The following is a 22,753-nucleotide window of genomic DNA, read 5'->3' on the forward strand; positions in this document are numbered from 1 at the left end:
TTACCTCATCATTTAATATGAACATCAGACATTGTAACATTATATATGACTGAAAATAAGGAAAAGTACTATAGGTCTCCTTTAATACTTAACGTGCATTTTGCTGCTAATACTTGTGTACTTTTACTGCAGTAAACTTTTACTGCAGTTTTCATGCAGGACTTTTGCTTGTACTGGAGTGTGTTTACTTTGCTGTGTTGCTACTTTTACTCAAGGATCTGAGTACTTCTTCCATCACTGACTTTCACCATTTTCACATCTGGTTGTTTTCACGTTGTAAGCATCTTTAGCATCGAACCCGAGTCTGTCCTACGGCTTCACGTTCAGAGCTGCCAGCTGCTGAAAATCAAATAAATGAAAAGATGCCACAATTATTGTATTTCAGGACAAACTATCATACATTTAAATCCAGATTGTGATGTATACTGAGTTTATAACGTGTAGTATAAATATTCAGGAGACATCCATAGATCCATGTTGACTGCATTATGTACAAATGTACTATAAATATACTAATGCTATCCTACTTATTCAGGGATAAATGATGAAGCACAGCTGCAGATCTGAGTGTTTTTTACAATCAGAGACAAATAACCAGCAGACAACTTCTAAACATTTTAATGAACAATATTTTAAGTTGAGTCTTTTAACAGACGGAGACAGAGAGGACGAACACACCGCTGATCCCACGACAGTCTCATCCTTCATGTGGTTTATTACTATCAACATAGACATGGTTCAGTTTAACAGTAAATCAGCGCTCAAGATATTATTTAAAGGGTCGGTTCATCAAAAAATACAGTCACACACACACACAGACGTTGTTTCCCTCTAGTGGCATCAATCCAGACAGTTTTGGTTTTATTTGTCTCTGTAACAGTTTGTGTGGATTTGAAAAAAAATGACTCTTATCTACTGAAACAGCTACACGTCTTTCCCAGTTATTCTGAATAACAGCAGGAGAAATAGTTCCTGTGAAAACTGTTCAACATGTTCAGTGGATTATCCAGATAAAGTGCCAGATAGCATGCTAACGTGTTAAAATTAGCTTTGAATGTTATCTTGATATTGTGAAGCGTTCATCAACATTCACATGATTGTTTTCATAGCGAAGACCTGCAACATGTTTTAAACTGTGTTCATTAATTAACTAATTAACCAAACACAAATTATTGCTACTTAAGATTTCCAAACAACTAGAAATAAAATGATTTTATTCTCAAAATGAAAATATTCTGTAAATATGGGTTCAACACCGGACATTAATAATGTCTAGAAGCAGTGATGATATTTGTCAGTTTGTCAGTAAATCACAGTCGACGTCTTATAAAACAACAACAGTCACAAACAAAAACTCAGCTGTGGAGGAAACTCAGACATTCAGTTTCAAACAATGATGAAAGCAACACTGACCTTTCCGTTTACCAACAATCTCAACACAGAACAAACAAAAAAATGAACAATTTTAAAATTTAAAAATCTAAAAATGTGTAACTGAAGCAAAAAAAATGTAAAAAAAACAACAACCTGAAAATGCATCAAAAAAACCAATAAAAATAAAATCAAACTAAATGATTCCAAATTCAATGAAATAAATATTAAACATAACAAACATAAAATATTTTAGCATTGTTCATAAAATCTCTGTCTGTCTCTTTGTAGCTGGTATCTGATTGGTTGACAGTTTTTAATGATTCCTCCCTGAGTTACAAAAATAAAAGTGTCCTAAAACAAGTACAACATCTTTATCTTCATGTGGACAATAATATGATATTTACTGAAACAAAGATTCCACTTCTCATGTGTGATTAAATGCAACTGTCGAGCTGCTGACATCATTCAGGAAGAAAGAAAACAAAAGTGTTTTCAATCCACGTCGAGCGTTTAGTTGCCTCATCACAACATTTCCTGCTCCATACCGAGTCAGATAAACTTTTGTCCTTTTCGTCTTTGTGCTGAACGGACGTCCTCTCTGGAGGACGGGGACGCTGCTCTCAGGTCACAGGTGGGAGGAGGTGGAGAAGCAGAGCTTCAGGGTGAAAGGGTTGGAGCTGTCTGAGGGCGACAGACGGAGAACGAGTTCATTCACACTGAAGTAAACACTGCTGACTGTGTGTGTGTGAAGGCTTTCAGTACAAAATAACAAAACATAACTCCAAAAATAATCTATTTTAAAGACATTAAACGAGAAAAAGAAACATTTATGAAGCACTTTTTAAAGAGACGAAATGTTAAAGAGTTTCAACATGTTTTTTAAAAATGTGACTTTGTGTGAGGCTGTTTGGTCCTGAAGGCCTGTTGTTGCTCCTCGTTAGTATGGTGGTGAGTCTCCCCGCCTGTCACCCAGAGGTCAGAGGTCAATAACTCCTTTAAATACACACAGGAGCCTGACCAGGTGATGCATCGTGTTTCAAAAGTCAAAACTTAACATCAAATCCTAAAAGTGACACTTAAAACTGGTCTAACTGGTGATTTAAGTTTAGCTTTTGTTAAAAAAAAACCTTTAAGGAACGTACTGGATCCGTGTGAAGCCTGACATCTAGTGGTGAAAGCAGGAAGTGACTCACTTATTATCAGTTGGGGGAAAAAAATACGTCTGCTGAGTGAAGAGATGCTGACAGTAAAGACAGTGATAAAGATAGTGACCCGGTCAGGTGACGTCATCTGCAGCAGCATGATTTTTACACTGTCCACTAGTTTCCATCAGAAACAAGTAGTGAACACAACTCTGACTCATCATCAGCTTTTCAGTTGATATGTTGAACTTGTTAGAAAACAGTTTCTTATTTCCATATTCAGCAGTTACGGAGCAACATTATCATTCATGTGGAGTCGTGTTTCTGTCCACCTGGTGAATGTGAGTCCAATATTCACTCTCTTTTAGCTCTGTTTTTGGTCTCCACCAACTCCTGAGGGAAATATCTGGCTCTTTAGCTGCTAAATGCTCCACTATGTTCACCAGCTAGTCTACAGCTAACTGTGTCTGTCTGGTGCTGAGCAGGTAGTGTACAGCGGCTTTTTACAGCTTTTTCTCTCTGAAAACGACGCTATGAGACGCTGAGAGTGAACCAGAACAGTAAAGTTATAGCCGGACAGATAAACAATGAGCTGAAACTCACTATAAAGCTCCATAAAGCCGAGAGGAGCTGCAGAGTCTCTGATGATTCTCTGTAGGTTCATCACTACGAGCCACAACCAACACTGTTACTGTACAGATCAGACTGTGGAGTTATAAACATATAGATGTATAGCCTTGCATGGTGGCTTGGTGTGAATGAACAGCAGAAACAGTGCTTTGGATAAAAGTGCTATATAAATTTAGTAATTTTAGGAACACATGCAATGCTTCTCAGAAGCTGACTCTAAAATCTAAGACACTGAAGCATCTTTGAGTGCACCACCAAACTGCATTTTGCCGAGAGTGAGATGAGAGGATGGATATAATCCTCAGGTCTGTACGTTAAGTAGCTGGAGCTGAGAGGAAATTAGCCTAGCTTAGCTTAGCATAACGACTAGAAACAGGGGGAACCAACTAGCCTGGCTCCGTCCAACGGTAACAAAGTCCACCTGCAAACACCTTTGTTTGTTTCCTTTAACAGCATGATTATTACATTTTTCTATATCCTGTGAACACTGTTATATATGTAAAGGTGTTTTACATAAAGATCCACACAGTTTGACTTGGTTTGATTGATCAATGCCAATCAATGGTTGTGTGTAATGTAAACAGTGCGTCAGCGTCAGTTTGGCTACTTACTGGGTATTCTGATCTGGTGGTGGTTGAGAACAGTCAGAGTCTCCACCGCTTCAGTCTTACTGTCAAACTCCAACAGACCCGACAGAGTCTTAGAGCTGGCTGCAGCGATGAAGAGGAGGACGAAGAGGAGAGACAGACACAAGAAGACGAAAGAGAAGACAGTAAATAAAAGTTGAACGACGGCTCCGTATTTCAAGTCCTGATCACGCTGCGGAGCCGAGCCGCGTGATTGGTTAGACTCACGTTTGGCGTCGAAGATCTTGAACTTGGTGAAGGCGGGAGCGCTGTGTTCAGTACAGAGCTGCAGAGAGAGAAAGGAGGAGAGGTAGACTGTTTTTAACTCATCTGAACTAAAATAAGAACAATTAAAATAAGTCCAGGTTTTCAAGTTATTGATGCTTAAAGGACGAGTTCACAATTTTCCAAGTGTGTCTTAAGTTTATACTTCCACCGCAGCTCAACAGGAAACACAAAGAGGGAATTTGATGCTAAAAAGACTGTAAGTGTGTCAGATATCCACTTGATATGACTAACTCAGACTGATGAAGCTGAATAGAAGCTTCACATCTACTCCTTTTAAGCGAGACTATGCCACACAATTTCTTTTACAAATGAAAAGTTTAATTCAGAAGCAATGACACGTTGTTTATTATGTTGGCAAATGTTAGCTTATGCCAGCAGACTTTAGGTAAATATTTCAGTGGATAGATAACACATGACAGTAAATGTTAAGTGACCTTTACGTTCTGTATAGTAATGCAGCAGGGACTGTTTTGTGTTGAAAGGAACTGAAGAGAAAAACTGATTCTGTGAACATTTATGATCCATTTGAAGGTACTGCACAGTTTTTCTGTTGAGAAGCCAAAAATGAGCCAAAGCTCAGACATTTAAAACGATAACATTTGCCTTAATGCAGAGAAATAAGCAGAGAAAGAGAACTGTGATGATTCTCATCTCTAACGGCGTCCCACAGGGCTCCTAACTCGGTCCCTTCCCCTTTCTCAGTTTACAACTCTTCAGAAAGCTTTCTCAGTCTCCAAACTCAACCCAACTAAACCCGACTATAATCTAATTCAGATGTGACCTCACCTTGTGCAGCTGGTGTTGGCTGAGGGTGGGCGGGGCGTTGTAGAAGTGCAGGACGGCGGCGGGCGGCTGGATGATGTTCCTGCCGCTCTGCGCGCTGCTGAAACGGTTATTTCTGGTCAGACTGAAGTCCTGGTAGCTGCTGCTGCCGTCCGGCAGCTCAAACACCTGACTGGGAATCACCGCCTGCTGCTTGGACACACTGAGGGGTAAATGTAAACCATGTAAACACAGAAAAATTGAATGAAAACAAACTTAGATTTATGATATTTTGTTGTACAGCATGACAAAAACACTATGTAAATGCAGGAGTTTGTTATGAAGCAACTAGGAGCATCTGACAATATCACATCATAGCTCAATATCTATATGTGTCGCTGTATTACAGTAATATTGGCTTTGGGTGTTTGCAGACATAAGACTGCAAGACTGCACAGAGTCCACTGCTGTATGTGTACAAATAATAATGATAATTGTTGCAAAATTAGCCAATTTCTTTCCTTCAAATATTTTTTTTCTTTTGTTCAAACCTTATTAAAACCAGATATATAGAAAAGTATTGAACCGGTAATTATTCTGCCTTGATACAAACTGGACTTGCATTTTCATGGAGTTTACATATTTCATGTTTTATGTGTTGTATGAACCATGTATGAACAAATGTTTGTTGAGTATTTTGTTGTAGTCGTAGAAGTTGAGGTTTTGTTCTCATGGTGGTGCTAAAGGAAAGGTGACAGTGGTCATTAAAATCTATTAAAACTAAGTTTCCTAAATGTTGTCCGAGCATTAAAGCGCCTACCAAACGTTCAGTTTCTTGCCGAACACCTTGATGCCGTTGAGGTGAGTCACAGCTCGGTCCACAGCGTATTCATCTCCCATCTCCACCAACGCCGTGCCGGGAACGCTCTTCATGAACTTCACCTGCAAACATCAGATCAGAGGTCGCAGCAGGTGACTCACAGCTCGTTGCTTCTCGCCAACGTTTAAATATTATTTCATTATCTTCCCGAATAACACATAAAAGAAACACTGCTGCAGTCTGTCAGTTACATCTGGGGATGTGGAGACAGAAAGAAGTGAAGTCAGCTGACGTCTGCAGCTCCAGGATACATTAGCTGCTACTAGAACAACATACCTACAGGTGCATTGTGGGTAATGAAGACACCAGGTTTTGATGTGGAAGGTGAATGCATGGAATAACGACGACAGTATCTTTGGCTCTGATGCATCGTGTTTCATTGTTTTTTGACAATGTTATAAAAGTGCAGTCAGTTAAATTAATCAGTGTCACCTTGATCAATTTACAAAAATGATTGAGAACTGATTGAGCCAGTTCCCGTCTGTCTACATTGTGTTTGCATTTCTCTCTGTGAGCCTTCAGTGTATTAAGAGTGTAATTAGAGAACATTAACATGTTCTTACCAACTTTTATGATACAAACTTTATACATAAATTAACCTACAGCATCTTAAAATAATCTGAAAAAATTTGGATGTGAAAGTTGTGTTTTTTGAGGGATTATTTCCAGATGATTGACAGGTAGCAGACGATAACTCCACACAGCATTTATACACAAAAACAAAACACAAACTTAAAAACACAGTAGTCGCTCTGACCTTCTCCACGTTGCCGTAGAGACAGAAGAGATTGAAGATGCGGCTGCAGTTCATCTGGACGGGATGCAGGCTGCTCACCATGGCAACCGAGCTGGAAGTGGCATGGCCCAGGAGGGAGGAGGAGGAGGAGGAGGAGGAGGAGGAGGCGCTCTTGTGGTGGAGGAGCAGTGGATAGGAGATCATGTCCTGCACCTCCTGGCTGCTCCTCCTGTACCTGCTGTTGGTAGGCAGAGGCAGCAGGGGGCAGTGTGGCCCTGCAGACACAATGACACAGCTGGAGGAGAGGAGACAAGACATGCTGGACGGACAGAAACAGACCAGACAGACAGAACAGGCAGACGGTACCGTAGCCGTTGGATGGATGCTCTCCGAGGATGGCCTGACGCTGCCTCCCTTTACCCCGCTCTGCAACACACACACACACACACACACACACACACACACACACACACACAGAGTTTTGGTTTGATGTTAGCAGGTTAGCAGAGTCACACCCAAATACAGGCAGAGCAGTGGGAGGTGAAACTGATAATCCTTCCTCAGCAGGAAAATCTATTTTCAGCCTCCTTCAGCAGGCCGACTCTGCTTCACCTTCAAACCAGCTGCGTCACAGTCAGCGGTCAGGTTTACCTTCCAAATGTACGAGCACATTTTAATTGAATCTCCAGAAAATGTACAAAAGAAAATGTTTTTTTTTTCCAATTCACTCCTGTTGTGTGAATATTAGCAGATAAACAGCAGGTGGCGCTAATTTTTACAGCTGGTGCTATTAAACCGTTGCAGAAGAAGAAGAGGACACAACAAGATGACGTCATTAAAAAAAAAAACAGCAATCAAAGCTCAAACGATGGAAAATGTGATGGAGGAGGTCGAAACCCGACGGTGGAGAAATTCATATATACAGAGATTTTGAGTATAATCAGTGTGAGGTCACATAACCTGATGTTCTCACTAGTGCACTAGTGCGATGCCAGATCGGCTGATACAATCAGCTTTATAGTCAGAGAGACCTGCTGGTTCCAGTCTGAGCCGATGAGGCATTAAATCGTCCGGTTTCGATCGGCGGCAGATCGATCGATGCACCACTACAAGAATCAATACTGTTCATTGGGGCTGCGACAAATGAATATTTTCTTTATTGATTAATCTGCAGATTATTTTGTCGATTTGTTGTGTGTTTCTCGTTCCTCTTTAAATATCTTGTTTTGTTTTCTAACAGTCCAAAACCCAAAAATTCTACAACAACACCGACTTCTACTGAAGTATCTACAAACCAGGTTTGTGTGTGTGTGTGTGTGTGTGAGCAGTTATGAAAGGTGGTGTCCTACCTCGGTGCAGGAGGAAAGGTTTGGTGTAATCCCAGCTGGTGTTGTCGTTGCGGACGACGTTCAGTCTGTTGGGCTGCAGGGGGCGACAGAGCACAGCACCTCTGGGTGGGTCTGTGTGCGTGTGCATGAGTCTGAGAGTGTGTATGTGTGCGTGCATGCGTGAGTGTGTGTTTATTGAGAGCACTGTTTTGAAGGTTCAGAAGTTTAGTTTCAGTTAAGGGAGAGGGTGGGGATAGGTATGTTGACCAGGGTCCTCATAAGTATAGAAATACAATATGTGTGTGTGTGTGTGTGTGTGTGTGTGTGTGTGTGTGTGTGTGTTTACCCGAGCGTATTCGATCTTCAGCGTGCAGCAGCCGGCGTAGATGTCGGCTCCATTCAGAGCCAGCTTGGCCTTCTGAGCGTCCCCCACTGACTCAAATGTTAACGAGCTCGTTAAGGAACACTATCAACCAGCCAATCAGAGGAGAGAAACAAGTCCAACGAAATCCTCAACAAGATCTATTCTCAGATTCAGTAAATCTTATTTTCCATCTTTAAAACTTTTACAGGTTTCAACAGATTCAGTTCAGTCAGTTTGTTTTATGTGCAGCAGCTCTACAGGAGTTAAATGAATGAATGAAGTGAGTCTCAGCTGATCTGTGAAACACTTTAAAACACAAACACACGTCAGGATATTCCACCATGGCCTGGATGCCGCTGCGTTTGAAGATGACGATACGCTGGACGTTACCGACCGGGTTGCAGACGGTGTACAGAACATCCTGACGGAGAGAACACAGACGACTGACAAGCATGTCAAACAACAACAGCTATCAAATCCTATAAACCAGGTTCGTTATAGCTTAGAGAAGGTTGTTTTAGGGTTCAGGAGATTCAGGAAGAGGAGTGGGCTCAACTCTTTCACTAACGCTCAGCTCTCAGTCCAACACTTTTAAATAAGACTTTTAACACTGCGTCTTTCTTGCTGCTCTGTTGTTGTTGTTGTTATTGTTGTTGTTGTTGTCAGCAGTGGAAGAAGCACTGAGATCCTTCACTGCAGTAAAAGTACCAATACAGCAACGGGCCAACTATTTATTCTTTGAATTAAAACGTGCCAATTCGGGATAGGAGCTCTTGGTCACATCAGCCAGCCCTACTTTATATACAGTTAGCTAGTTTAGTCCAGTGGTTCCCAACCTAGGGGTGGGGCCCCTCCAAAGGGTCAGCAGATAAATCTGAGGGGTGGTGAGATGATTAATGGGAGAGGAAAGAAGAAAAAACAAAGTTCTGATACACAAATCTGTTTTCAGTTTTTGGACTTTTTCTCTAATCTTTGATTTTTGCTGAAATATTGGATCATTTGAACATTTATTGAAATGAAAGCATGTGAGAAGTTTAGAGGGAAAAATCACTATTTGGTGGAGCTGTTAACAACTCATAGACATGTGAAATGTGACCCCGACTACACACTGCTTTTTGTAAGACGTCAAAAGACAAAAAGGTTGGAAGCCACTGGTTTCATCTTTAACAATGTGTTGTATTTTAAAAGCTTGTTATATTATCCATTGTGTCAAATCTTCATCTGAAAAGTAACTAAAGCTGTCAAATAAATGTAGTGGAGTAGAAAGTACAATATTTCCCTCTGAAATGTAGAAAGTAGCATCACATGGAAATACTCAAGTATAGTACAAGTACCTCAAAACTGTGCTAAAGTAAATGTACTTAGTTACTTTCCACCACTGCTTGTTGTTGTTGTGTGTAACTTCTTTTTGCCAATTTGTTATCTATGTAAAGCCAGTTGAGGAAGTGGAAGGTTTGGATCCAAAAAGGTAAAAGAAAGAGTAATGAAAGTTCATAAACACAGAAAGAAGGTCCAGTGGCCCCAAACGTGCTCAGTGAAAACGTCATCGTTCTAGGCACATATGTGCCACTGGCCAAACACAACGTACTACGCTGTATAAATGAAACTAAATCAAGAACCAGTTTTCTGAAAACCACTCGACTTAATATAACTCCATCTGACTATCAGATGGAAGTGTGTTTGTCCATGTAATTACTGTAAAATAAACAGTATGTATCATATTCATGGTAACTGTGCTACGTTGTATTTGTCCAGGTCGGACCTCAGTTCATTCTCTGGTTCATTATCCGGCTTGTTGTTAGCAACTGTTAAATTCACTCATTACGTACGCCTTGTAGTCGGGTCAGATTGAGGTCAGATCACGTTCCCACCAAACAAACCACTCCAGAGTTCACTTGTGACTGGACTGAGACCACTCCCTGTAAAGGGTCTCTGTGGTTATTTTAGTCTGCAGCCGAGTCAACTGCTGTGTTCAGATCTGCCACAAACAAAACGTACCGAGGAGAATCTGATGTAACCGGACTAAAAAGTGCATGTGTTAAAACACCATGGAAGGATAGAAGACTCCAGGTGGAGTGGAGATGATTTTTAGATAAGATAGATGACTTTTTCAGAGAGAAAGATGGTTCTAGGGCTGGTAGAGAAGGTCTGACAGAGGAGGACCATGAAGGGTAAAGAAAGTTCAGGTAAAGGAGGATCAACTGAGCTAGAGGGAGTTTGTTCCACTAAAGGGAGGTGAGGTGGAGGAGGTTCTGCTGGACTTACGGTGGTGATGGGGTACAGCGGGTTCTGGATGGACAGCAGCAGAACCTTGTTTCCACTGGTGGGGTCGTCTGCGTTGGTGGGCCTGGTGATCCTCTGGCTGGTGGAGAAGTTGAAGAAGGCCTGCTGCTCGGCGATGTAGACGGCCTCTTGGGTTCCACACACCACGCAGCGCTCTGCGCTTTCCACGCTGTCAAACTCCACCAGGGCCTGCCGCTTAAACGGCATCATCATCACGTAGCTGCCGACAGAGTGGACAGGCGTGGAGGTGAGAGGAGGCGGGGCTTCACTCAGACACTCAGATGGAAAGACGCTTTTTCTTTGTATAAGATGAGCTTCAGGTTGAAGCTGCTGTTAGTTTTGTTTATAGCGTTGGGTGAACTGTTTTTACAGTTTGGTATTTATATGACCTCTATTAAAACTATTAAAAACACATCATTGAGCCACATCGCTGCACTGGTTGACATGTTCCTTCATCATGAAGAGTTTGACTAATAACTAAAGACTAATAACAGCGATCGCGTTTTAGTAGTTCTGTGTACATTGAGAAATTTATAATGTAACACAAAGTCCAGAGGTTGTGATCTGCAGCACAACGAGTGAGCGAAGCTGTAAACAGAACTGCACATGCTCAGTAGCGTCCGCCTTACACAGAACTACTCTCCAGAGACTGAAAACGTGATGCTGTTATTAGTCTTTGGAGCCGTTTCTAAACAAACTAACGTGACCAAACTCTTCATGATGAAGGATCATGTGACCCAGTGCAGCGGTGTGACTCACTGACGTGTTTTTAATCAGATATATGAGCTTTGATACAAACACAATACTTGTTAGTAGATCAGTTCATTGTTGGTTTGGATTCAAACATGAAGACAAATATAGAAAATCACCAGAAGTACACCTTTTTAAAATTTTTTTAGTAAATATTTAGCTCACATGATGCTTTTTCCACCACAAGCTAACTGACATATTGAAAACCTGATGCAGGTGTGTTCTGTACGTAATGTGAATTTGGAGGCAACAGGGGCCCGACGGTAAATTTAGCCCCAAAACAATTTAATCTGGCCGAGCAAACTGCTTCAATCTCATCAAAATGAGTCAATCTAAAATTATATGAAACTGAGAAAAGCAACAAAATGGATTGTTATTTTCAATCCATCCTCTAAATGTTGATTAATAAACTTTTTCAAGCACAGTCTCTGATTGGCTGCAGCTTGAACTATATATATATATAACTGAATTTATGATTCTATTACTGATATGAAACATGTTACGGTCGACAGAAACCTCATTCAGAGTATTCCCACCAAGTTTTCTTCCAAATTATCAATTTAGAGCAAAATGGCAACAATATTAAACCTGCAACATGTTGTTAGATTATAACTCAGTCAAACACTCTTCGGCTGAATGTAATGATATTAATACATTTTCCATAGACGGCAGATATATTTATGAGTCAGCATGACAAATATTACAAACACCAGTCACATTTCAGTCATGGTTCATGTAATCTTATGAATAAAGTTTCATACTTTTTGATCCTCTGGCTTCTTTTTAAACCCAACAGTTCTTCAACATATCATCACTAAACGTCAGGATTTTAGCAGCTATTTCAATGATTTGTTCAACACATTAAACAGATGTGATGAAACGGTCACTGTAATGACTGTTTTCAGCAAACGTGACACACCCACACACACACACATCCGCACACACACTCACACTCACACACATACAGATTTAACAGATACTGCAGCAACCTGCAACAGTCTGACACTGTTAATGTTTCTATCACTGACATGAAACTGATACTGATGAGTCAGCCTGGTAGTCAGGAAACTATGATGTGATGATGATTTAATAAAACATCATTTGAAACAATTACTTATGAATCATAAAGCCGTTAGAGATTAAACTGTTTGACAGCAGTTCGACAGCCAGCAGCCACCTACAGACTCAACACTGCACATCACTAGTCTCACTAATCGTGAGTTTGACCGTAGACTGTATATAAAGATGGATGACGCATCTCAACTTCCTGCCACAATGCAAAAGTGAAGCCAAAATATCTTGCAGTAGAGTTGGGCGGTGGGAAGACGACCCGTGGGACACGCCCCCCCCCCCAGCCGGGTTGTGAGGCTGATTTGACATGGCGGCCAAACCGTGTAATTACAACGTCACGTGACGCTGTTGGGCCCAAAAAGACTTTTTCGCATTGACTTACATTGTGAAAGAGACGTCCGTAAATCAGCGGATCAATTTTTTTGAGCATCACAACCCCTGCGACACGACTCACCTCACTATCAGAATTTGATCCGTTCGGTCCGATTACATTTTGAAAGCCTAAAAGAGCCGCACGATTGAACTGTTTTTTTCCCATTCAAGTTAGCTGGAGGGCTAAACCGGAGGTAGCGGGCGGAAGCCACTAGCGCGCTCGCTCTATGGGCCCAATGACAGAGATTTGAGAGCGGCTGTCACAGCTGTCAATCATGATGTCACACCACCACCATTAAAAACTACATACACACAATAAAACAGTGATGTAATAAAAGATCCTCCTGTGCTGTGTTTGTGTCTGCTGGAAGGATTTCGCTTTTGTGTGTAAAATGAGCTGCTGTCTTTTGGTAAAGTTCAACATGTGGACTCATTGTTGAACCATGCGGGGAACCAATCATAAAAAAACCAGTACAGATACATGTACGGACGTTATTTAAAGGTTAAGTGTTACCAGATGTTGCCGAACTTGTCGAGCGCCTCCACCAGGTCGGCCTCCACCACGGCGTCGCAGAGCCCTCGGACGTGGACGACTGGAGACGGGAGGATCCGGTGACTGTCCTCCACGCCGTCCTGCAGAGAGAGGACAGTAAAACACAAACTCAGACACTGAGGGGAAACTAAATGGATGAGGTGGAACTCTCTCTATCTACACTTTCACTGAAGCTTAAGTTCAGGCCATTAAATTATAATCATGACGGATCAGTGTGTCTGCAGTGATCAAACATGGAGTATTTCTCTATCAACCACAGACTGTATATAAAGCTGGATGTAGCGAGGTGTGATGTCATTCGTTGGTTTCATTGAGTTGCGGCTTCTGGTTGGCGCCATCTTTTCCATTTGGATCCAGGACCTTCCAGATAAGGCTTGCGGAGGAGTGTTGCCTTTCACGCTCTAAAAACACGTTCCGCTACCTCGGACCCAAGCTAACGTTAGCTTACTGGGAACACCGAGCACTGCACACTTGGGCTAACTAGGGATGCACGATATTGGATTTTTTGTCGATATCCGATATGCCGATATTTCCAACTCACTGTGGCCGATTGCCGATGCCAATACCGATATATGCGCATATTTTTGGCTGAGGAGACTATTATGCAAGCATAGATTGTACTAAGTATGATCAAAAAAGACAATATATGAAGGAAAAATTTAGGAAGCCTTCAAACTTTAATGAACCTGCCAAGTGGGAGCAGCAGTAGAGTTTTCATTGAGTTCATTAGACAGACAGGATTAATGTGTAGCAAGAACAGAGTGGTACATCCTGTCAGCCGAGATGTTTCCTATCTGTGCAGCTGAACTTAGCTGCTCCTCTGTGGACTGTTTCACCCTGACGGTCCCGGTGTTTCCTCCGCAGGCTCCACTTCACTCAGCTGCCCGTCAGACCCGCTGCTTCTTCCCGTTTTAACCTGAATAACTAACCGGTGCTCGGTGCTCCGGTTGGATCCACCTGAAGAGCCGGGACTAACGTTAGCTGGGAGGCTGTCAATCAACACCCACACAGACATCAAAGCTACTATCTTCAAATCTTATTAAAATGTCTAAAATGTTCTGTAGGATCTTGGAGAATGACGGACAGGTGAAAACCACCTGTCTCACTCACTAAACATTATTCAGGATGTGACAATATAACCAGAACTCTGTCAGGAAGAACACTGGGATTTTAATCTTTGATATTGTTGGGGTTTTTTTTATAGTTTTTATGAAATTTTCATTTTTATGTTGCTTTTATTGATGGTTTACAGGTGGATATTTATTTCTTTCATTTTGGTAAGCACTGGTTAACACTGTAATTTCCAGGCTCTTATGGATCAATAAATTGATCATTTGGCAACCAGGTGACACTCGGAGCCTCCTCCAGTCTGGTACACTGACACACAACTGTCCAGATGTGTAGATCAACAACAGCAACTGGTTTTACATCAGTGATGCTGCGATTTAAACAGATTGTGTTTTATTTGTGTCGAGATGCGAGTGATCAACTGGCGGATCAGAGGTCAACATGAGCTCAGAGAACGATGAAGAGAACGAATCAGCTGTCTGAGGACCTGATGTCGTGTCAATTACAAATTTCCATATCTCACATAAAGAAGTGCGCAAAAGTTTTAGTCCCTTTAGATGTTTAGATTCTGCAGCAGGACAACGAGCACAAATGAAGAAGCATCTTCAGTCTCTGATCTCAACATCCATCAGTCAGTCAATCAGTTTTTATTTATATAGCGCTAAATCACAACAAAAGTCATCTCAGGGCACTTTTCACATAGAGCAGGTCTAGACTGAACTCTTTCATTTACAGAGACCTAACAGTTCCCCCCATGAGCAGCACTCATGGAGGAAAAACTCTCCTTTAACGGGTAGAAACCTCAAGCAGACCCCGGCTCTTGGTGGGCAGCCATCTGCTTTGACCGGTTGGGTTGAGAGAGAGAAAGAAAGAGGGAAAGGAGGAGGAGGGGGGGACAGAAGAACAACAATCATAACAATAACAACAAGTATAAGAAGCAATAACCAGGGAAGGATGCCAACAGGACTGTGAAGGCTCGGCCTGCATCCCAGGATTTCCTGCGAGATGAGAAAGCACAAAAAAACTCCAGGAAACATCATGGAGTCAGTCTGGGATTAACATGAAGAGACAGAAGCAGCTGAAGAAGAAGATGCAGGAACAACCGACCTGCCGAGAACCTGAAACACTGAGAAGAACTGCTGCTGTTTTAAAGACCAATATTGATTATTTACTTTCTGCTGTTTACTCAACTTTGATACTTTGTTACTTTTATTGTTAATTGATCAATAAAAACTATTCTACTACTACTATTTTAGTGGCTACAACTTTTGCACAGTTCTGTATTTCGGAAGGTCATGACCCCCCCCCCCCCCCCCTCCTCCCCACAGTATGGACTGTGAGCAGCAGGTGTGACATGTATTTGTGACCCACGCTGTGAGCTGCTGGTGTTTCGACCACATAAAGATAGAAAAACTAGTGCACACACACACACACACACACACACACACACACACACACATTTACCTCTGACGTAAAAAAAACAAGATCAAAGAAGTCAGGACAGGAAGCAGATAGTGATGAAAACGTGAGACACACACAGAGACCTCCTGCCCCCCCCCCCCCCCCCCCCATCTCTCTCTTAACTTAACTCTCCACAGTGAAGCTAAAACTCTGGTTTGCTGCTTAGACTGAAACATGAGAGACGTTCAGACTTTAATACTACGACAGGACGGAGATTTGTTCAGTTTAGTTCTCCAACTTGTGGCAGAAGAAGTTTAGAGTAACGACGATAAGCTGAGATGAAACTTTATTGATCTCCAGTGGAGCATCAGAGTACAAAGAGGACTGTAGGTGAGAAAAAATCTTGCCGGTTATGTAAAAAAACCCAAAAAAGAACGTGTGAACCTGTTATTCTCAGGAAGAGGTTGAGCACGCATTGGGGTTTTTTTGCAGGCTGACCTGTTTTCTGCAGCAGGTCGAGGCTGCGGGTTCAGGCGTCTGCAGGAAACATGCTCTGATTGGCTATCAGCTGCCCGGCAGGCAGGCAGCGGTGCAGAGGCGTCGACTTGTAGACAAACTCGATCTGACTCACAGCGTCTTTCACACATAGTTCCCAGTAAATTACTGGGAGAACACTTTGTCTTTGTTGCATCGCCGCAAACTAAAACCTTCAGTTTTAAAAAGCAGAAGATTGAATGAAGGTATCTTTAAAGGAGCCTGGTGGCTGATTAAATAAATTAAATATATTGAATTAAATAAATTCACTAAGAAACACTGATATTTTAATTTTAATGTAATTAATAATTTTAATCTAGTTCTCTGAAGCTCTTTGTATCTCTTATCTCTCAGAAGAAAGATAAACGCCGAGTAGTCGAGAGCTCACTCGACTGTGCCTACGCTTGGCTCGGTTACCGTAGCAACGCCGAGCGGGAGGCAGGCGGATGTTGAGGAAGAGGAGGAGAGCTGTTACTGTTGTACTCAGTGAGTCGACAACAATGAAGCGACACAGATTTTCATTTGTGTTGGGTAAAAGTGTGATATGGTTACCATGGTTACCAGCTGTTGTATCCATGTGACAGCATCAGGAAGAGGTGCAGCTCTAATACGAACACACACACACACACACACACACACACACACACACACACATACACACACAGGGCCCAATCACCATGGAGACCAAGCCTCTGCCTTTTTGGTAAGTGTGTGTGTCTTTATTTGGCGTGTGTGCGGTGTGTGGTGTGTGTGTGTGTTTGTGTGTTTGTGTGTGTGTGCTGCTTCCTTCCTGTCTGACTCTGTGACCTCAGCTCATCCTCTCCTCCTCCCTCTTCATCCCTCCCTCCCTCCTCCTCCCTCTGTCTTCCGCACCTCCTCTTCTTCTTCTCTCTCCTATCTGAAAGTGATCATTAGCTCGGTCAGCAGCTGAGCTAACGAGGCTAACGAGGCTAACGAGGCTAACGAGGCAGCAGGATACATCATTTATAAAGCTCATCAACCCTCAGTCTGATTCACAGGAGAGAACAACACGATGAGACAATATTGTTTTTGTCTAAAGGAGTTCAGCAGATGCAGCACTAAACTCTGTGTGTGACCTCATTATACATTATAGACGTCGTCATTTTAACTTTTAAAGCAACGTTTTTTTGTGTGAAAACAACTTGCGTCTGCAGAGTGTTGGCAGGTGGTTTAACAGCCTGCTGCCCACAGAGAAAACACACAACCGCCACATCTCTTCTTCTTCTTTGTCCTCTTTTCAGTTGGAAAACAACAAAACTGCATCACAGCCAACATCCGGTGACGACGGAGATGAACCGAATCGTTATTTTGTGACATCGTCTGATATTTTTCAGAAGTCTGTTTCTGTTGTCAGACAACAGAACGTAGAAATATTTTCTGATCAGCTGAACTGAAACTATTACACATCACTGTAGGAAAATAAATACGCTTTGTGATGTGACAACGCTGTGGTTAAACTCGATGTTTTCTTCAGAAACAAGTAACGAACACAACAACAATATGTGTTAACGTCTGATGTTTTGTTGACTCCCTACGTGATGATTTATCTTTTCTCAGAGTCTTAACTGGTGGTGGTGGTGGTGCTGGCAGAAAGGTCATGGGGTCAGAACAATTATGGAGATGTTTAGCTGTGGACACCTGGACAGACCAGGTCGACCTTCACCATCCAGTCATTATCTCTCCTGTCAGGGTCCAAAGTCCATCAGTGACGTCTGTAGCCAATCACAGACTTTCATCTGACTTCACTGTGAAGAATATATAATATAATATATAATAGAGCTGCTGATATATGATGGATCAACAACATGAGATCAGATATTTAGGTGTAAAACAGATGAAACATTGTTCAGTATGTTAACAGAAACATGATCCAGGCAGCACTGCGCTGACTTCAGTTTGTAGTCAGGAAGGACTTTGTATTCAGGTTCAGTTTTTGACAAACAGACCTGCGGAGCTTCCTGTTTGATCTCGTCTCTCTATTATAACGATAAAACCCTGAAAATCAAAAGGTGCTTTGATGTCGGCTGAAGTACGGCGAGCGAGCGAGCGAACACGCCGCCGTCGTTCTGAATAATCCACTGCGGCGGCAGGTGGTCGCCTCACTGAATATATAAATAATAATGTAGATGATGTGCAGACACATGAGATGAACTTTTAACTGGACGTCCAGTTCTTTTCATGAAGTTCTAGCAGCGTCAGAGAGGGACAGGAAGTGGTTTAAACAGCTTCAATCTGACCAACAGGAAAAGCGTCATCGTTTCATTATCTGTCTTCCCATGATGCTCTCTGTCTGCAGGAGGCCGACGACTGTTTGATCAGATGTCACTGAACTCTCGTCTGACACATTCACACATAAAGACACAAGCCGCCTCCTTTTACACTGTCAAACCTGAGGTACGTCAGTATTTTCATTTCATGCTACTTTATACTTTTACTACATTTCAGAGGAAAAAGATTTAGTTACTGGATAATACAGATGACATTTTTACATAAAAAACATGTAATAATAGTTTAACATCCAACATGTTATTAAATATTAAACCAGTTGTTTCCAACGTTTCAGTCTTTTGTCCCTTGTAGAGCTGCAATGATTAGTTGATTAGTTGTCAACTCTTCAATTAGTCTTTTTTTTTTCAGAAAAAAATCCAGCTTCTTAAATATGAATATTTCCTGGTTACCTTAGTCCTAAAATAACACGTAATTACCATAGACTGTATATAAATATGGACGTAGTTACCGTGACGTCACCCGTTGGTTTCTGAAGAGCGGTTTTGAAGCTCAAAGTGAGCCGCTCGGGCCGTCGCCATCTTGGCAGTGCGTGACGCTGCCTAACTCCCAGCCAATCAAAAACGGGCAAAGAGGCGGGGCCGAACGGCTGAAACAAGCCACCTAGCGGCTGGCGGACCTGTCACTCAAAGCAGCCATGTCCTTCATTATGCAGAACTTTACGGCTTAATAAAATTTAAACGGGTGAGTTATAAAAAAACAAAACCGTTGTTTGTACCAGGCTGTAAACATGTTTATTTCTGCTGTAAAGTTTTAACATGGTGGAGCCTCAAGTGGCCGTTCAAGGAACTGCAGTTTTTGGCTTCATTTTACAGCTCCGGAGGTTGCCGCTTGGTATTTCCTAGTTGCAGTTTCTTAAATGTGAGTATTTGATGTTTTTCTTTGTCATACATGACAGTAAACTGGATTGTTTTTGACTGTCAGTCCGACAAAAAAAAAAAAAAGACATCTGAAGATGTCAAATTGGACTGTGGGAAATCATAACGGCATTTTTCACTATTTTATTTTGTTTTATGGACAAAATGATGAATCATGAAAATAATCTGCAGATTAGATGATAATGAAAATAACTGTTAGCTGCATCTCTTAACTTAAGCAAGTTACTGTGGGTTTTATCAACGTGTAAAAACAGTGGTGTGTACCTATTACTCTAGAAGGTGTTTGTATTTATTTTCTGTCTGAACTGGTGACACTTGTCTCGTCTGAACTAACCTGGAGACCAACATGGCGTTCCTGTAGAGAGAAAACAGATGGCCTCGCTTCCTGTCCCTGCCAGAACCGCACAGAGACACCATATTGTCTCACCGAGCGGAGGAGCAGAACCCAGTGGGAAATAAAAAGGAACCAGAATAACATTTGAACAGCCTTCAGAAACAGCATCCCAACAGCCATGTTGAACCTCATTAAAGCAGCAGATACCTCATGTAACATCACACAGAGCCAAAAGAAACTCTGCAAAGTTCAACTGTGTAGTTTAATTGTTTGTTTGTCATATTCTGTCCAAACACTGGAACGAAGATGATGCAGATGTTCAGTGAGGAGATGCTGCTGCAGCAGTCACGTGCAGTCTTTTGATACTACAGAGACTTTGGATGGAGTAAAAACTCCTGGACCTCTCGATAACAGGTGACTCAAATCCATTTCTTAAGAGAGCAGTTTAGCTCAATAAATGTCCTTTAAAAGCTACTGAAGAAACACTAGAACCTGTTCAAAACCACTGAGAGATACTGACGTGAGTCTGAAACCTATTAAAGCTTCTCAAAAGGTCAAATGAAAGAGCACGAGAACCTTCTGTGTCCTCACAAACATCAACAACTTCATAAAGCTGAACAGCTTATCAGAAAGCTTTTATCTCATTTCTCAGTTTTGATGAGTTCAGTTTTCAGGTTATCGATAATAATAATTCTGTAAGTTTGAATTAAGAAAACCAGTAAAGTAAAGATTGATAACATATTTGAAATGCTGAAAACGTGCAGAGGCATCCTTCATTTTCACCTCTGCTCCGGTCACTTATATTTTCATTTCGCGGAAACTTGCCTCATTGTGATATTATAATGACACATATTGATTATTACAATATATCATATATAATATATGACTTTATATTCTCAGCAGAGTTGATATAAACCGTCCCACCTCCCGTCGGCTCCTCCGGCTGCTGCTCTCGGTGTGTCCGCTCCGCGCTGCCTCCTCTCCGGCGGAGTTCTCCTCCTCCTCCTCCCCGTCCTCCAGCTCCTCTCCGCCGGCCTGCTCCTCTGTCCGCAGCCGCTTGGCTGCCCGGTAGTATCCTCCTCCTCCTCCTCCTCCTCCTCCTCCTCTTTCTTCTTTCTCCTCCATCACAGACGACGGACGCACAGAGGAAGATTTTGGGTGAAACGGAGGAAGAGACGAAGACACGTTTGTCTGCAGCTCCACAGATAGGAAAACACACAGACCTCCCACTCTGACACGATTTCAGAGCCGAGTGCATGAAGTAGACTGAAGGTCAAGGTCAACCTTATAATTGCCACATTCTTCTTCTTCTTCTTCTTCTTCTTCTTCTTCTTCTTCTTCTTCTTCTTCTATCTTTTAGGTCTATATTTTCGTAATAATAATAATAATTATAATAAGCAACTTTATTTACATAGCACTATTCATGCAAAAAATGCAACATAAAGTGGTTAACATAAAACCAAAGAATCATAGCATTTATGACAAAACAATAAAAACAAGGATGAATATAATCTTCTTTCAATGTATTATTGTTATTAATATTATTTATACAATCTTAATATATTTTTATTGTAGGCCCATTACTATTCATCACATTCAAAACTAAATTAAGACTAATTAGCACCACAATTTAAAAGAATCCAGCAAATGAAAGTGTAGAGAGATAAAATATCCATTAAGATAAAGTAAAGTAAAATAAACACATCAGACATGAAACTTTGAGCTACATTAATAAAAGGCTTTTTTTAAAGATCAGGTGTCAGGTCTTCATTCAGGTGTTACCGAGTGTTTGTTCATACTGTGGTTGTAATGAACACTGTAGGAGGCGACGTTACACTGTCAGTTTTATGATGTTAAAAAACAAATATCAATTTATCAGTCTGATAAACCTCCAGAGAATCCATCTTTAACATCAGTTGACCCCGAGGTGACTGCACATGGGGTTTAGGTCAACAAAAGTTTGATATTTTATTTTTTTAGACTTCTTTCTTGTTAAGAGTCAGATGTTCAGACTGATTATATGCAAATATAGAAATATGTGATTATGAAGCTCCAGGCTGGAAACAGGGTGAAACAGCTAACCTGCCTCTGCTACCTACAAACATCTCTGAAGCTAAGTGTGAACCAGTTTATATCTCCTTGGTTTAATCTCAAGACAAATCAAAGAGTAAAAACAACAGTTGGTTTCTCTCAGGAAGCGCTAACTTCCTGCAGTCAAGAGAACATCCGTGTTGCTAAATTCAGATTTACACGTCACTAAGTTAAAACTAGTTGTTGCTAAATATTTACAGCCACCAACAGCAGGGGGAACTGTTGCTAAGCTAGCTGAAGCTAATGTTAGCATGCTAATATCTGAAAATAGTCGACATATCTGACACTTTACGTTCCACAGAAAAAAACTTTAAATTACTAAACCATTAACGTCAGACTACTGACAGTTAGCTTAGCATAATCTCACTGTGAACTGCATCAATACTGATTCTAATTAAACACGGATGTTTCCGCAGACACACAGACAAATAAAACAAGCACACACCGACATTCACAAATGATTCAGTTCACTTTATTTGATCTTTTTGCTCGGTCACTTTCCGTCTGACTCATTTCTGAAGTGTTAACTACATGAGACATTAATGAACTTTTAATGGTGCAACCGATTTTGTGAATCATTAGTTAGTAAAAGACTTTATACGCAGACTGACTGATGGATTTATGACCAGCTGGTGAAACTCAGTGCTGCGGGTGTTGGTGGGTGGATGTCAGTAAGTATCAGTAAGCTTATCCTGAATTTGATCTTATCCAGTGTTATAGGATATGGCATTCACATGGGACATGAAAAACCCGAATATTCATATACACTAAAAATCAAAAGTCAATATAGCAGTCAAAACACATCATCAGGTTAACTTCAATAACTTATCTGTTATTTTGACCACTGGTGCCGCAATACAACCAGACTTTTTGTCCCCCCAATTTTAGGTGTTGTGAGTTGTATAAAGTGAGTCAGTAAAGTTGTATAACTGTAAGTCTACTCTAACATGTTGGACCTGATGACTTAGACATGAACAAAGT

At 41.4% G+C, this 22,753-nt stretch overlaps 1 protein-coding gene across 3 annotated transcripts; it reads right to left on the reverse strand.

Moving 5' to 3' along the window:
• Positions 1–602: 602 nt before the first annotated feature.
• Positions 603–20,959, reverse strand: LOC122975284 (heterogeneous nuclear ribonucleoprotein L-like). 3 transcript variants are annotated; one of them, XM_044343638.1, is made up of 14 exons: positions 20,606–20,959; positions 19,682–19,738; positions 13,121–13,239; positions 10,396–10,633; positions 8,466–8,551; positions 8,113–8,209; positions 7,788–7,860; positions 6,805–6,864; positions 6,460–6,713; positions 5,643–5,764; positions 4,847–5,045; positions 4,001–4,058; positions 3,758–3,856; positions 603–2,055 (listed from the first exon to the last, which is right to left on the reverse strand). In XM_044343638.1, exons 1-14 carry the CDS (start codon positions 20,804–20,806, stop codon positions 2,000–2,002), a joined length of 1,719 nt encoding a protein of 572 aa, XP_044199573.1. In that variant the 5' UTR covers positions 20,807–20,959; the 3' UTR covers positions 603–1,999. The 3 variants fall into 3 exon arrangements, with proteins under 3 accessions (XP_044199573.1, XP_044199577.1, XP_044199586.1); XM_044343642.1 differs by having other exon boundaries at positions 19,682–19,702; positions 20,606–20,958; XM_044343651.1 differs by lacking the exon at positions 19,682–19,738 and having other exon boundaries at positions 20,606–20,957.
• Between the last annotated feature and the right edge of the window lie 1,794 nt (positions 20,960–22,753).

This window comes from Thunnus albacares, chromosome 3, assembly GCF_914725855.1.
Source record: "Thunnus albacares chromosome 3, fThuAlb1.1, whole genome shotgun sequence".
NCBI lineage: Eukaryota > Metazoa > Chordata > Actinopteri > Scombriformes > Scombridae > Thunnus > Thunnus albacares.

Excerpts from the sequence above, each read along its gene's own strand:
- LOC122975284 (XM_044343638.1), bottom strand. The coding sequence starts at position 20,806 with ATGGAGGAGAAAGAAGAAAGAGGAGGAGGAGGAGGAGGAGGAGGAGGA. Across the intron at positions 6,714-6,804 it reads GCATCCATCCAACGGCTACG|GGCCACACTGCCCCCTGCTG; the intron begins GTACCGTCTGCC and ends TTGTGTCTGCAG. Across the intron at positions 3,857-4,000 it reads CAAGATCTTCGACGCCAAAC|CCAGCTCTAAGACTCTGTCG; the intron begins GTGAGTCTAACC and ends TCATCGCTGCAG.